Source organism: Pongo abelii, chromosome 20 (assembly GCF_028885655.2).
Source record: "Pongo abelii isolate AG06213 chromosome 20, NHGRI_mPonAbe1-v2.0_pri, whole genome shotgun sequence".
Taxonomy (NCBI): domain Eukaryota; kingdom Metazoa; phylum Chordata; class Mammalia; order Primates; family Hominidae; genus Pongo; species Pongo abelii.
This window is the reverse complement of record NC_072005.2, coordinates 21,015,099-21,030,228: the sequence shown is the minus strand read 5'-3', so window position 1 is coordinate 21,030,228 and position 15,130 is coordinate 21,015,099. Positions and strand designations below refer to the sequence as shown.

The 15,130-nt window shown below is 43.4% G+C and overlaps 1 protein-coding gene and 1 long non-coding RNA gene across 6 annotated transcripts in view; one reads left to right on the top strand and one right to left on the bottom strand.

Moving 5' to 3' along the window:
* Positions 1-1,099: 1,099 nt before the first annotated feature.
* The window catches only part of LOC134760702 (uncharacterized), a 74,937-nt gene continuing 60,906 nt past the window's right edge, over positions 1,100-15,130 (bottom strand). Inside the window, exon 3 of the long non-coding RNA XR_010138589.1 lies at positions 1,100-4,798. This is a non-coding gene — a long non-coding RNA (uncharacterized LOC134760702). The remainder of the gene's footprint in view (positions 4,799-15,130) is intronic.
* Positions 8,953-15,130, top strand: part of LOC100461269 (zinc finger protein 737) — a 32,213-nt gene continuing 26,035 nt past the window's right edge. For 2 of the 5 annotated variants that reach the window (XM_063720024.1, XM_063720026.1), the window contains exon 1: positions 8,959-9,140. In XM_063720024.1, the coding sequence (XP_063576094.1) occupies positions 9,138-9,140 (3 nt within the window). In that variant the 5' untranslated portion in view covers positions 8,959-9,137. Of the gene's footprint in view, positions 9,141-15,130 lie in introns of all 5 variants that reach the window. The other 3 variants (XM_054540047.2, XM_024237277.3, XM_054540050.2) reach the window with 2 other exon arrangements.

The following is a 15,130-nucleotide window of genomic DNA, read 5'->3' as shown; positions in this document are numbered from 1 at the left end:
CCAGAAGAACAAATACTGAGAGAATTCACCACTACCAAGACACCACTATAAGAACTGATAAAAAGGGTTCTATATCTTGAAACAAAACCTCAAAATACACTGAAATAGAACCTCCTTAAGGCATAAATCTCACAAGGCCTATAAAACAATAATACAATATAAAAGGTATTTGGGAAACTACTGGCACAATGAATAGAATAGTCCTTCACACCTCAATACTAACGTTGAATGTAAATGGCCTAAATGCTCCACTTAAAACATACAGAATGGCAGAATAGATAAGAGTTTACCCACAAAATATCTGCTGTCTTCAGGAGACTCACCCGACACATAAGGACTCACATAAACTTAAAGTGTTGGAAAAAGATATTCCATGCAAATGTACCCCAAAAGCAAGCAGTAGTAGCCATTTTTACATCAGACAAAATAGGCTTTAAAGTAAAAACAGGTAAAAAATTAAGAAAAACACAAAGAGGGACATTATATCATAATAAAAGGACTAGTCAACAGGAAAATGTAACCATCCTAAATATATATGCACCTAACACTGGAGCTCCCAAATTCATAAAGCAGTTACTACGAGACCTAAGAAAGGAGATAAATGGCAACACAATAATAATGGGGAACTTCAATACTCTACTGACAGCACTAGACAAGTCATCAAGACAGAAAGTCAACAACAACAACAACAACAAAAAACACAATGGACTTAAGCTATACCCTAGAACAAATGGACTTGACAAATATTTACAGAACATTCTGCCCAACACCTGCAGAATATACATTTTATTCATCAGCACATGGAACATTCTCCAAGACAGACACATGATAGGCCACAAAACAAGTCACAATACATTTAAGACAATGAAAATTATATCAACTACTCTCTCAGACTGCAGTGGAATAAAATTCAAAATCAACTCTAAATGAACTATCAAAACCATGCAAATATATGAAAATTAAATACATTTTAGAAATTAAATACAAGGAAATTAAACAAAAAGTTAAATTTATGATCAATCTGTTTCTGAATGACCTTTGGATGAAATCAAGATTAAAATTTAAAAATTCTTTCAACTGAACATTAATAATGGCACAACTGATCAAAATGTCTGGGATACAGCAGAAGTGGTGCTGAAAAGAAAGTTCATAGCATCAAATTTCTCTGGGAAAAAGTCTGAAAGAACATAAGTTGACCATGTAAGATAACACCTCAAGGAACTAGAGAAACAAGAAAACCCAAACCCAGCAGAAGAAAAGAAATAACAAAGATCAGAGCAGAGCTAAATGAAACTGAAACAACAACAACAACAAAAAATCCAAAGTATAAATGCAATGAAAAGCTGGCTCTTAGAAAAGATACACAAAATTGATAGACCATTAACAGCATTAACCAAGAAGAGATAAGATCCAAATAAGCTCAGTTAGAAATGAAACAGAAGATACTGCAACTGATGCCACAGAAATACAAAAGATCATTCAGGGCTACTGTGAACACCTTTATGTGCATAAATTAGAAAACCTGAAGGAGATGAATAAATTCCTGAAAAGTACAACCCTCCTAGGTTTAAAAACAACAACTCTGAACAGACTAATAACAAGAAGTGAGATTGAAATAATAATTTCAAAAAATTGCCAACCAAAAAAAAATGTTCAGAACCAGATGGATTCACAGCCGAATTCCATTAGCCTTTGAAAGAAAAATTGGTGGTGGCAGGGCCAAGATGGCTGACTAGAAGCAGCATCCCATAGAAAAGAACCATAATAGTGTGTGAATCCTGCACCATAACCTGAGGTATCCAGGTCCTCTCATCCGAACTGACTAGGTGCCTGGCGTGATCCATGGAGAGGAAGAGCAGTGTGGTGTGGCAGCCCACTTGACACCCACATGGGCCTGAGGAGCCCTCGCCCTATAGCCAAGGGAGGTGGTGAGTGAGCCTGCTACCCATCCTGGGAAACTGTGCTTTTTCCATGGAACTATGCAACCCACGGATTAGAAGATTCCACTCATGAATTCCCGCCACTGGAGCCTAGGGTCCCAACCATTGGAAACAAGAGCTCAGAGTCGCAAAGAAAACAAGGAATTTCTCAGCAAGGCAAGGCAAATTTACTTCTGCAGAAGGGTGCCAGTCATGTCTCTGGCTGTTGTGAAAGCACAGCATACAAGGGAGAAAAGTCCCTAACACAGTCCCTACTTCTGTGTCCTGCCCCCATTGGCTGGAGTCAGACCGCACAATCTAAGTTAACTCGATGGCTATTTTAAATCGAGACTGTCAGGAAGGTTGTTTACAGAGCAGGTAACTAGGAGTGAGGAGGACTTCTTCCAAATAAGGAAGAGATGTGGGTTACAGATTGCAACCGGGGAGAAGAGATGTTTACGGAGCAGGTAGCTAGGAGCGGGAAGGTACAAGGAAGTTGATTTTGAGAACAAAGAACAAGGAAGTTACCCTTTGAAGAGGAACTTATTATGCCTGACACAACCCTGGAGCTGAGCAGATTATGAACAGACTCTCAGCTAGAATCTACTTAAGCCTGCCGAGTTCCCAAGGGAGGGGCGACCAGCACCACAGTTGCAGTTGGCTACTGTCTAAGCTGTTTGAGCTCCTTGAGGGAGGGACAGCAGCCAGCACTGGGACTCGAAACTGCCTAACAGGCTAAGCTCCCTGGATGGGGAAAGGGAAGCAGCCATCTCTATAGCTCCCAGCCACACTTTTCCTCTGCTAGATCCAGGGAAACTGGACAGCTTGGTCTCAAGAGGTGTCCCCCACAGCCCAACACACGGGCTGTGGCAGACTGTGGCCAGAATGTCTCTTCAGGCCTGACCCTGACCCATCCCTCCTCACTGGTCAGGGCCTCCCTCCAGGAATTCCAACATCTCCAGCCAGGGGCTCAGGGATATAACCCTGATCTCCCTGGGCCTGAGCCCCTAGGGGGAGGGGTGGCTGCAGTCTCTGTGGACCAGTAGACTTAGCCTTTCTTCCTGCTAGTTCTGAGGAATTCAAGCAGCCCAGATGAGTGGTTTCCCCCCAGCAAAACACCCCTCTCCACCAAGGAATAGTCAAAGTGCTTCATTAAATGGGTTCTGCTCCCCATGCCACCCAACTGGTGACACTTCAACAGGGGTTGTCAGACACCCTATACAGGAGCGATCCTACTGGCATCAGGTTGCTGCCTCTTGAGGTCAGAGATCACAGAGGAAGGAGCAGACTCTTCTTTGCTCTTCTCCAACCTCCTTCAGTGACGTCTCCAGGCACGGGAGTGAACCGGATGAACAGGGCCTGAAGTGAACCCCCAGAAAACTGCAGCAGCCCTACAGAAGACAGTCCTGACCATTGAAAGAAAAATAAACAGAAAGGAACAACAGCTTCAACAACAAAAAAGTACCCACAAAAACCCCATCCAAGGCCAGGCATGGTGGCTCACACCTGTAAAAAGTTTAACCTGTTTTTGTGATTGGCTATTGTCTCTCAATAACTAACGTATAGGAATAGATTGAAGTAGAAATTTCTCTGAAACAGCGCCGGATAAATGCCTAAAGGGGCTCACATAATCTGTTCTGAGACTTGGTGACCATTGTTTGTGTCCACATTCAATTGAGTTCAAATTTAATATTTAAGTTTTCCACTACATTCGGCTTCAATTGGATACTCAATTGTATTAAAATACCCTTACGGATACATGGGGAAGGCATAGTTGATATAGATTACAGATACAGGGTAAGCACAGGAGAATTAAAAGCACAATTAATAAAAATTAGACCCAACATGGCATTGCAAACAGAGTAATATTGTGAGACTTGCCAGGAATATACTCACAACATTCAGTATGCAGTAAGGTGCAAACCCCTCCTTGGGCTGCGGTAAGCATATCTAATGCCATTTGATTTTGCAACACAACAATATGCAGCTGAGCAAATTCATCTGGTAACAACATAAGTCCACTGTTACTATCATTAAGAGCTTTTTCTACAGGTAAGCTAAGTATTATAACTTGTTGGTGAAGGAGGAATGTACCAGCGGCAGGGGAGAATACTGTGATAGGGTACCACCACCGGGGAGTCCAGCGCATTTGTAACTAGCGATGTTTCTAAGCATCTAGATTACTGGAGAGGGGAACATTATCCCGGATAGTGAATGGAATTAATGTCCACCCCCCAAGTGCATCTCCCCATCCAAAGTGGGGGCATGTATCGCCACCCATAGGATCTGCATACCCAGAGGGCCCCCCAGGGGACAGCAATGGAGCTACTGTAATCATAGTGTACTAATCTCTTATTAAAATAGGAAAGAGATTGTGTTTCATTGGGCATAATGTTGTTGATTTGGAGTATGTGTTGACAAGTGACTGGAGAAACCCCAGAGTAACATTAGAGGAGCCATTTAAGGCCTCCAGACAAAGCAGAGGCTGTATGGAATCCAGCCACCAGCACAGCGGGTTTGTAGTATATACCATTCCAGGAATATTGGGCAGAATACCAAGGCTTTTGATGTAATGTGAGGGAGGAGTTCATCTTTTGTCTGACTTGGCAAAGATAGATTGTTTAGTGTGGTCCAAGGAAGTCCAGGTTGGATTGCAAGTGTTGTTGTAGTGGCCCATTGGTAACAATATAGCCATTCCGAAATGTTGTCACAGACGATTCTCCAAGGTAGCCATTTTTGGCGGCCTCCAGCAACTCGACGTATAGCCAACATTGATTGTGGTTGGCTTCAGTTGCAGCGATGGCTACCCAGTTGATGAATTTATTCTTGGCCTCAGACACAAAGACACAGGTGCTGACCATTAGTAGATAGGTTATTCCCTGTAATAACAAAAACAGAGGGGAAATGATATTGTTTTTCATCTTTAGGAAATTGTACTATGCCTTCATTTTCTGCTTTCATATCTACAAGGTCACCAGCCTTAGGGTCAGGATCTGAGGGATGCTGTACCTATATTTTGACTCCAGGATTTAAGCTACCTGTACCAGGGGATCTGAATCCCCCAGTTCTGTATGTAGACTCTGTTGGACAAAGATTTCCTCAGGGGTTAATTGTTCACAAGGTACCACTAACAATTGAGCAACGAGCATCTGTGGTTTTATAGCAAAAGAATCTGGAGTGTTATTGTATAAAATGACCTTTAACTCTCCCTGGTAATCGCTATCAATTATACCACCATACACTATAATGCCTCTCATTGCAAGGCTTGAACATGTTGTATTCCATTTATCCACATTCAAGATCACAGTTATGGTGGAAATTTTTGCCTGTTGATCTTCCTGCTGATTAAATAGTCTGTCAAGAGAAAGCAGAGATGCATGAACATCAACATGGAAAACAGGGCCAGGTGCAGCGGCTCATGCCTGTAATCCCAGCACTTTGGGAGGCAGAGTTGGGTGGATCATGAGGTCAAGAGATTGAGACCATCCTGGCCAACATGATGAAACCCTGTCTTTACTAAAAATACAAAAATTAGCTGGGCATGGTGGTGCGCACCTGTGGTCCCAGCTACTCGGGAGGCTGAGTCAGGAGAATCACTTGAACCTGGGACATGGACGTTGCAGTGAGCCCAGATCGCGCCACTGCACTCCATTCTAGCAACAGAGTGAGACTAAGTCTAAAAAAAAAAAAAAAAAAAAAAAAAAAAATTAGCTGGACGTGGCGGCCTGTGCCTGTAATCCCAGCTACTTGGTAGGCTGAGGCAGGAGAATGTCATAAACTCGGGCGGCAGAGGTTGCAGTGAGCTGAGATTGCACTGCTGCACTTCAGTTTGGTGACAGGGCTAGGAAAACAACAACAACAACAACAAACAATATGGAACACAGTGGTATGTGTTGTGCACCCGGATTCAGATACCTTACCAGTATTGTTCTCGCCAAACCTCTTTATTCCCAGTTAGCCATTTGCTTCATTGCCACTGGGGCACCCAGGTGGTAAGACCATTTGCTACTGAGCAAGAGTTGGTATACAAGTGACAAATCCCTCTGGTCTCCTCCTGAATAGCTCAGAGGATGGCTACCAGTTCAGCTAACTGAATGCTCCCACTCTTTCCTTCATCAGAAATGCTTATATTTTTAAGAGGATTATAAGCCACAGCCTTCCAGCATTGGGTCCCACCAATGTATTTGGCGGATCCATCAGTAAACCAAGCATGTTTCTGATCCCATTTGATGGGTGGTCAGGGGAGGGGGGTGTTTCCCTCTCTATCTGCAGGACTCGTTCAGTGTTTCCTGAGCTGGCAAGTTTTGTCCATCCTCATGTAAAAGTGATACCCCCTTTAGTTTTGGCTTAGGCTGGTTTTGTATGTGCCATTTCCATTTTATGATGCTACTTTCTTGGGTGTGCCCAATCTGGTGGGTTTTGGGGGAACTCATGTCTCAAGTCATAATAGGAATTTCAGGTCTCATAAAAACATCATGGTTGAAGCAGAGGTGTTCCATTTCCAGCAAAGCCCAATAGCAAGCTAACAATTGCTTCTTGAAAGAGGTATAAGCTTTTCCGGCCTCTGGCAGTTTCTGGGTCCAAATCCTGAAAAGTACCCTCTTCCCATCTTGTTTCTGCCCAAGGCTCCAATTAGCATGTTGATCTGGGACAGTTACTTGCAGTTCTACTGGCCCATCCTGTATGGGCCATAGATCCAGGGCCAGTTGCACTGCTTGTTTAGCTTGTTCAAAGGCCATGCTCTCTTTCTCTCCCCAGTAAAGTCATAGCATTTTCTAGTGGCTGCATGCAGAGGTTGTAAAATGTTACCCAAGTGGGGAATATGATGTCTCCAGAATCCAAACAAGACAATACATTAGTGGTAGGGGTTGCAAAATCTAGTATTTTAGCCTTAGCCTTTGGTAAAATGGACTATTTCTTTGCATTCCATAAAATGCCAAGGAATTTTACACTTTGTGCAGGTCCTTGAATTTTACTAGGGTTAATTTCCCATTTTTGACATAGGAACTGGGTTTTTACCTGCTCCAAGCCCCGTCTGACTAGTTCTTCAGTTTTATCCTGACTGGGCCACCTGGACAGCTGCTTTTTTTCAGCAATAGGCTGATAGCTTTGAGCTTGATCAGTCAAGACATTGACTGGCATTGGGCCAGGGCCAGTCTGGAAGTCAGATTAGCATTTTCCTTTTCCAGCTTATATTTATCTTGTAGCAACCAGCCCCTATCATGATACATTAACTTATAAGCAGTAAGCAAACACCATCCACTTTGGGAGATCCCCTCAGCATCTCCTTTGCTGACTGGAATTCCCTGCAGCCCTTCACGCACAGTCAAAGGTTTAAATTGCACTAATTTATATTCCCAATTCTCACAAAGGCCAGTTCCCCTGGACCATTCAATCACCAAGAGGGAGAACTGGGGGAGTTCCCATCCCAGGATATGGGAAGTCCCTGAGCCCTCCAGCCCTGTCCTTCTGGTCAAAAAGGGGCACACTTTTGTTTCTAAATCCTATTTGTGATGCCAAAAATGTTCTGTGAGGCAAATGTGAGAGGGGAGAAACAAAGACACACACACAATACCATTAAGGGTAAACAACTTTTATCCCACGTAAATGGCAATGCAGACATAATAAAGTAATAATATAATAAGCATATAATATAATAAGCAAATAAATACAATAAGCAGATTGATGTAATAAGCAAATTGCAATAAGAAGAGGAGATGGGAAAAGATATATATATAGATAGATAGATAGATAGATAGATAGATATATATTTTTTTTTTTTACCCTCACCAGACTATGGGGGATTCACCACCAGAGAGGGAAGCAATAGTCACAGCTCCAGAGTCAGCCACCCATCCATGCACAGACAAGGAGAGGTCTCATGAAGCTTCAGGGCAGTCTGGGACCCTAGCTCTTTTGTAAAGAGTTGTTTGGCATAAGGCCCAGTGATGACAGCCCTTCATGACTTGCCTCAAGGGACACAAAAAGGTCAACCTTTTTTTGTGATTGTCTATTGTGTTTCAACAACTAATATATAGGAATAGACTGAAATAGAGATTTCTTCGATACTGCACGGGATGAACACCTCAGGGGCTCACACAACCTGTTCTGGGACTTGGTGACAATTGTTTGTGTCCACATTCAATTGAGTTCAAATTTAATATGTAACTTTTCCTCCACAAATTCCCCTGTTTTGATGAATCGGCTCTGTCTGGGCGAAGGGTAAAATGAACCCCTTGGGCTGTTACACAACCTCCACCTCCTGGCTTCGGTCGATTCCCCTGCCTCAGCCTCCGGTGTAGCTGGGACTACAGATGTGCACCCCCACACCCCGGTAACTTTTTATATTATTAGTTATTATTATTTATATTATTAGTTATTATTAGACATGGGGTTTCACCATGTTGGCTAGGCTTGTCTTGAACTCCTGACCTCAAGTGATCCGCTCACCTTGGCCTCCCAAAGTGTTGTAATTACCAGCGTGAACTATCCATACCTGCCTCTAAATGATTTCTATCTCCTATAGCTGTTGGAAATTACTTAAAGGTTGTTTCAAATTGAAAAAATAAAAAGAATGTGGATAAAAATAAAATATAGTTTTAAAAAATTACAAGATATTACAAAATATATATGTAAATCTGGAGTGGTCAAAAATGACAAATTTGATTTATTTATAAAGTTTTATTAAAATTAGCTTTAATAGATAATACACTATTACCAAAGTAAAAGTTGATTTTCTGTTGAACAAAAAATTTATGTATTATTAATGACAGCAAAATACTTCTGTTCACCTAATACATTCAACAAGAAAGAGAGTAAACAAGAGATAAAATGTTCCCATGCTCTGGGGTGGGCCTGGCTCAGCTCGGGGAGGAAGCACTGTTTGAAAAGCCAGCTGCTTAGGCTGTCACTCTTTGTTCACTCAGCCCGGCATCTGATCATATCTTCTGTCACTCAGGGCCTGAGGAGGCGGGGCTTTAAGCATTATCCAATCAGGGACGTTGGGCTGGAAGCCGTCCAATCAGGCACGCAGCCAGAGTGAAGTGGAAGGCTTCCGTGTTTTGCGGGGCCTTTGTCTCTGACTGCAGCGGGAGCTCCAGATCTTGTCTTCACTGCTCTGTGTCCTCTGCTCCTAGAGGCCCAGCCTCTGTGGCCCTGTGTCCTGCAGGTATTGAGAGATCCACAGCTAAGACGCCCGGGAGCCCTGGAAGCCTAGAAATGGTGAGAGTGCCCGTCCGACATCCCGAGAGAGGGGGATATGCTGGTTGGAACCGGTGGAAAGTGGCTGTGGCGGGACTCAGGCCTCTGCGTAGTCAGCTCCACAATCTGCACCCTGAGTTCTCCTTGCCCAGCTCGGCCTCAGTCCCGTTCAGCCATAAGATGGCGGCTACGCTGACAGCCGGGCCCCCTGGTGTCCTGTGTCTTCCCTGCGTAGTGACTGTGCTCTGGCCTGGAGCGCTCTGTGGGCAGCTCTGCAACCGCAGCCCCCCGTCTCTCCCAGAATGTGCAGGGACCACCAGAGGGTCGTCAGGGGAGAATGCTGACCTGGGGTGCGGGTTCATGAATGGGAAAAGCTTTGGTCCGTGGGGTTCACAGTTTCTGTTTTCTGCTATTAAAAATTTATGGGGCCGGGCGCCGTCGTTCACGCCTGTAAGCCCAGCACTTTGGGAGGCCGAGGCAGGCGGATCACTTGAGGTCAGGACTTCAAGATAAGCCTGGCCCAAATGGGGAAACCCCATGTCTACTAAAAATGCAAAAATTAGCTGGGTGTGATGACAGATGTCTGTAATCCCAGCTTCTCGGGAGGCAGAAGTGAGAGAATCGCTTGAACTCCGGAGGTGGAGGTTGCAGTAAGCTGAGATCTTGCCACTGCACTCCAGCCTGGCGACAGAGGAAAACTCTGTCTTAAGAAAAAAAAAAAAAAAAGTTATGGGAGTCACTGCAAAAATATCAAATAATGTAATCAAAGAGTGAATCCAGAATTGCATAGCACCCAGCTACAGTTTGTAGTTTGTGGTCCATGGGAGTGGCTTGAAGAAAAGACATTTATAAAATGCATGATGAAGAAAACCAAATTCAATAATTGGTTAGTTTTAGTTATGCAGTTTCTTAATTTGTACAATCAAGGTAGAAATTTCCCGGTTATAGCCGGGCGGGGTGGCTCACATCTGTAATCCCAGCACTTTGGGAGGCCAAGGCTGGTGGATCACGAGGTCAGGAGTTCAAGACCAGCCTGGCCAACGGGTTGAAACCGTGTCTCTACTAAAAATACAAAAATGAGCCAGGCATGGTGGCATACGCCTGTAATCCTAGCTACTCGGAGGCCAAGGCAGAGTATTGCTTGAACCCAGGAGGCGGAGGTTACAGTCAGCCGAGATCATGCCACACTGCATGCCAGCCTGGGCGACAGAGTGAGACTCCGTCTCAAAAAAAAAAAAAAATTCCTGGTTATGTAATTACAGTTTAATTGGCAGTTTATAGTTGCTTAAGCCTGAATTTTCTTTCCCCTAATGTAGTAATTTCCCAAAAAATGCACATGAGCTTAGATTTTTTTTTTTTTGAGGTAGGAATCCAGGGACTAGAGCTTCTTCAGTCTAATTGCCTGCCATTTAGTTATTTTCACACCCCACAGCGGACTGATTTTCCCTGGTATTTTCCACGTGTCCCAAGCAAGGCCTCAAGTGTACCCCATGTTCCTCAATTAATTATTATTATTTTATTTTTATTTTTTTTGAGACGGAGTCTCGCTCTGTCCCCAGAGCTGGAGTGCAGTGTCAGATCTCGGCTCACTGCAACCTCCTCCTCTCAGGTTCAAGCATTCTTCTGCTTCAGCCTCTGGAGTAGTTGGGAGTATGGGCACGCGACACCACGCCCAGCTAATTTTTATATTTTTAGTAGAGATGGGGTTTCACTATGTTAGCCAGGAATGCTAGTTACCAAGGAAAAAAATAGGGAAAATCTCTCTTCCATTTTGGCTGTAGACAATGAATATATTTCCACAGGAAAATGTGGTAGATAATTGATGAGTTACATAGATTCGTCAACACATTAGTTCCTCTTTTTGCAGGGGAAATTTGTGACAGTGAATATCTCAGTTCTATATCCTGTTGAGTTCTGAATTAAATGCTAAATTATATGTGATGAAACATGGTACCTTCTAGAAGTGTTCCCATGTGACTAATTTTTTACTACATTATTTTATTTATTTACTTATTTTTTTGAAACAGAGTCTCGCTCTGTCAACAGGTTGGAGTGCAGTGGTGTGATCTCTGCTCACTGCAGCCTCCACCTCCTGGGTTCAAGCAATTCTCCTGCCCCCACCTCCTGAGTAGCTGGGATTACAGGCACCTGCCACCACACCCAGCTAATTTTTTTGTATTTTAAGTAGAGAGGGGGTTTCAACATGTTGGCCAAAATGGTCGTGATCTTCTGACATCGTCACCTACCTGCCTCGGCCTTCCAAAGTGTTGGGATTACAAGCATGATTTGCCGCACCCAGCCTACTTATTTTTAAGATACATAATAAAATAATACATATATTTTCTGAAAGTAGTAGATATATTTGCTTTTCTTACAGAGGTATCAAATGCAAGCACCTTAGCCAGGTGCAGTGGCTCACGCCTGTCATCTTAGCACTTTAGGAGGCTGAGGTGGGTGGATCACTTGAGGTCAGGAGTTTGAGACCAGCCTGCCCAACATGATGAAACCCCATCTCTACTAAAAATACAAAAATTAGCCGGGTGTGGTGGCATATGCCTGTATTCCCAACAACATGGGAGGCTGAGGCACAAGAAGGTCTTGAACCCGGGAGGCAGAGGTTGTGGTGAGCAAAGATCATGCCATTGAACTCCAGCCTGGGCCACAGGGTGACTCTGTCTCAAAAAAAAAAAAAAAAGTAAGCATTTCCTTCTTATGTAAACACTGTGTTTGAGTAATTTCCCTGGATTTTTCTAACACTTAGTTTCAAAAACCAAGTGAATAACTCTGACATGGAAATCAAAGCTTGAACATAGTGACTCCAAGCTAAGGCTGATATTAATCCTGCAACAGGATGTTATTAAAGACTCAGTTTTTTTCTGGGGAGCCTCCCCTGCAGATGTCCCATCCTGCTCACCCCAGCCATAAAAGGAGCCTTTATCCTGAGAGAAGCTACAGAACCCTGGAAAGCTGGGGATCCACAGGCAGATGCAGTTGAGGTTAAGATGAAAGGAAACTTAGAGGGTCTTATGATTAAGTTGTTATGTTTTGTGGCACTTTCTACACTTTGTAGAATAAAAAATATTAATTTATGTTAAAAAAATGAATTCCAAAAACAATTGCAACAGCAGAAAATACCAAGTAAGTATAAGATCTTTGTGGCTTGCAAAGATGTAGGCAGAAAAGGGCTTTCTTTTTTAGTGAGGAGCAAACAAGATTAGAAAGCAGGTGGGAAGGGAATGGCAAATGGAGAGTGAAAAAGTCATATTTTAGATCAGAGGATGTCTTACCCTGAAATCCGCATGTTCTTAGGAGGGACATAAAGTGGGGTTGTATGCTGACTCAGACTGAGGGTAACACAAAGTTCAGGAGCCTGAGGGAGGGAGATAAGCTTAAGAAGAGTTTGATTAAGGGATATTTTATTTTAGGCTAAGTGTGGTGGCTCACGCCTGTAATCCCAGCACTTTGGGAGGCTGAGACAGGCGGATCACCCGAGGTCAGGTGTTCAAGACCAGCCTGTCCAACATGGTGAAATCCTGTCTCTACTAAAATACAAAAATTATTGGGAGGCTGAGGTGGGCAGATCACCTGAGGTCGGGAGTTTGAGACCAGCCTGACCAACATGGAGAAACCCCATCTCTACTACCAAAAAAAAAAAAAAAAAACATCAGGTATGGTGGTGCATGCCTGTAATCCCAGATACTCATGAGGCTGAGGCAGGAGAATGGCTTGAACCTGGGAAATGGCTTGAAAGTTTGTGGTGAGCCAAGATCACACCAGTGCACTCTAGCCTGGGCAACAAGAGTGAAATTCCATTTCAAAAAAAAAAAAAATTAGCCAGGTGTGTTGGTGGGTGCCTATAATCCCAGCTACTTGGGAGGCTGAGGCAGGAGAATTGCTTAAACCTGGGAGGCAGAGGTTGCAGTGAGCTGAGATTGCACCACTGCACTCCAGCCTGGGTGACAAAGTGAAGAAATATTTTATTTTGAGCACTGAAGACAAATTCAGCTGTTTTTTTTAATGAGAAAAAGGAGAAAATGTGCAGTGTGTGTGTCTGCCTGTGTGATAGGTAAGAAAAGAGAGCACTAAGTCATAATGGGAAGAGTGTTTCTTTTCATAAACTGTTCCTGGAACACACAAAAGATGGAGAATTTTATTAATCACAAAGATTTTCCAGGATTATCTATGTGTTTCATCTTTCCCCATCTCTTTTATTATTTGTTCTACGCATTTCTTCCATTTGGCTTTTCCTGGGCTGCATCTTACATATTAAACTGTTAAACATCACTGCAGTGTTTTGCTGAGTTCTGTGAGTAGCTCTACCAAATTATTGAACTTCAGGGAGGTTATGGGACTCCCTAGTTTTTAAACAGTAGCTCAGAAGCATAGATAAGCCCATGGGGTTTGTGATTGGCATCTGCAGTGAGGACAGTGTTGTGGGACCGAGCCCTGAATCAGGGTCTGTGCTGACTGTGGGTGGTGTCAGCATTCAAATGTCAGACATTGAGTTGGTGTTGGAGAATTGTTTAATGTTCAACCAACTCTACAGATTTGGTGCCAGGAAAAAGATATCACAGAAGTCTGGCCTGGAATAAAACTCTAGGTGTTTCAGAATGGGAGCTCTGCTGTCTGGTACACAGGCTGTCACACTGCCCATTGTCCTGTGATTCCAGGTATTCTCCCAGGGTGACAGAGGACTGAAAACTTAAAAGAGTAGGCGCCACCCTCAGGAACTTCACCACAGCATTTTTGATCCTAGTGTTTCTTGCCAAGAACCCACAAGTCTCTACAAGTCTCCTGGCGTATCCCCACCCCCAGACACTAAATCTGCAGCAGCAACCTGTTTTCTCCACCAACCTAGCATTTTGAATCAGCTGTTCATAATCTCGTATGTCTGTATGCACACAGTAATAAATCAGAGTACAGCTGCACCGAGACAACTATCTGTAGCAAAAATCAGTCCTCTCACCTACATTGCAATCTCTCCCACCCAGGGATTTAATTTTTTCTTTTAGCTTTTATTTTTGTTTCGGGGTACATGTGGGTTTGTTTTGGTGCATGGGGGTTTTGCGTGCAGATTATTTTGTCACTGAGGTATTAAGCATAGCACCAAACAGGTATGTTTTCTGATACTCTTAGTCTTCCACCCTCCACCCTCAACTAGGCCACAGCATCTGTTCTCCTCTTTGTGTTTGTGTGTTCTTATTATTTAGCTCTTACTTATAAATAAAAACATGCATTTGGTTTTCTGTTACTGCATTATTTTCTTTTTCTTCCTTTTTTTTTTTTTTTTTGGAAATGGAGTTTCACTTTTGTTGCCCAGGCTGGAGTGCAATGGTATGATCTCGGCTCACTGCAACCTCCGTCTCCCAGTTTCAAGTGATTCTCCTGCCTCAGCCTCTTGAGTAGCTGGGATTACAGATGCATGCCACCATGCGCAGCTAATTCTGTATTTTTAGTAGAGATGGGGTTTCTCCATGTTGGGAAGGCTGTTCTCAAACTCCTGACCTCAAGTGATCAACCCACATTGGCTTCCCAAAGTGGTGGGATTACAGGCATGAGCCACTGTGCCAGACCTCTGCATTTGTTTTCTAAGAATGATGGTCTCCAGCTTCATTGATGTTATTGCAAAGGACATGATTTTTTTTTTAATGGCCACAGAGTATTCCATGATGTTTATGTACCATATTTTATTTTGACTAAATCTTTTATTTTATTTTTGGAGACATGGTCTCCCTTATTGCCCAGGCTAGAGTGCCATGGCATGATATTGGTTTACTTTAGCCTCAACCTCCCAGGCTCAAGCAATTTTCTCCTGCCTCATCCTCCCAAGTAGCTTGGACTACAGGCGGGCATTACCACACCTGACCAGTTTTTCTTTTTGTATTTTCCATGGAGACAGGATTTTGCATTGTTGCCCAGGCTGATCTCAAACTTCTAAGCTCAGGGAGTCCACCTGCCTCAGCCTCCCAAAGTGCTGGGATTACAGACATGAGCCACCGCATCTGACCATA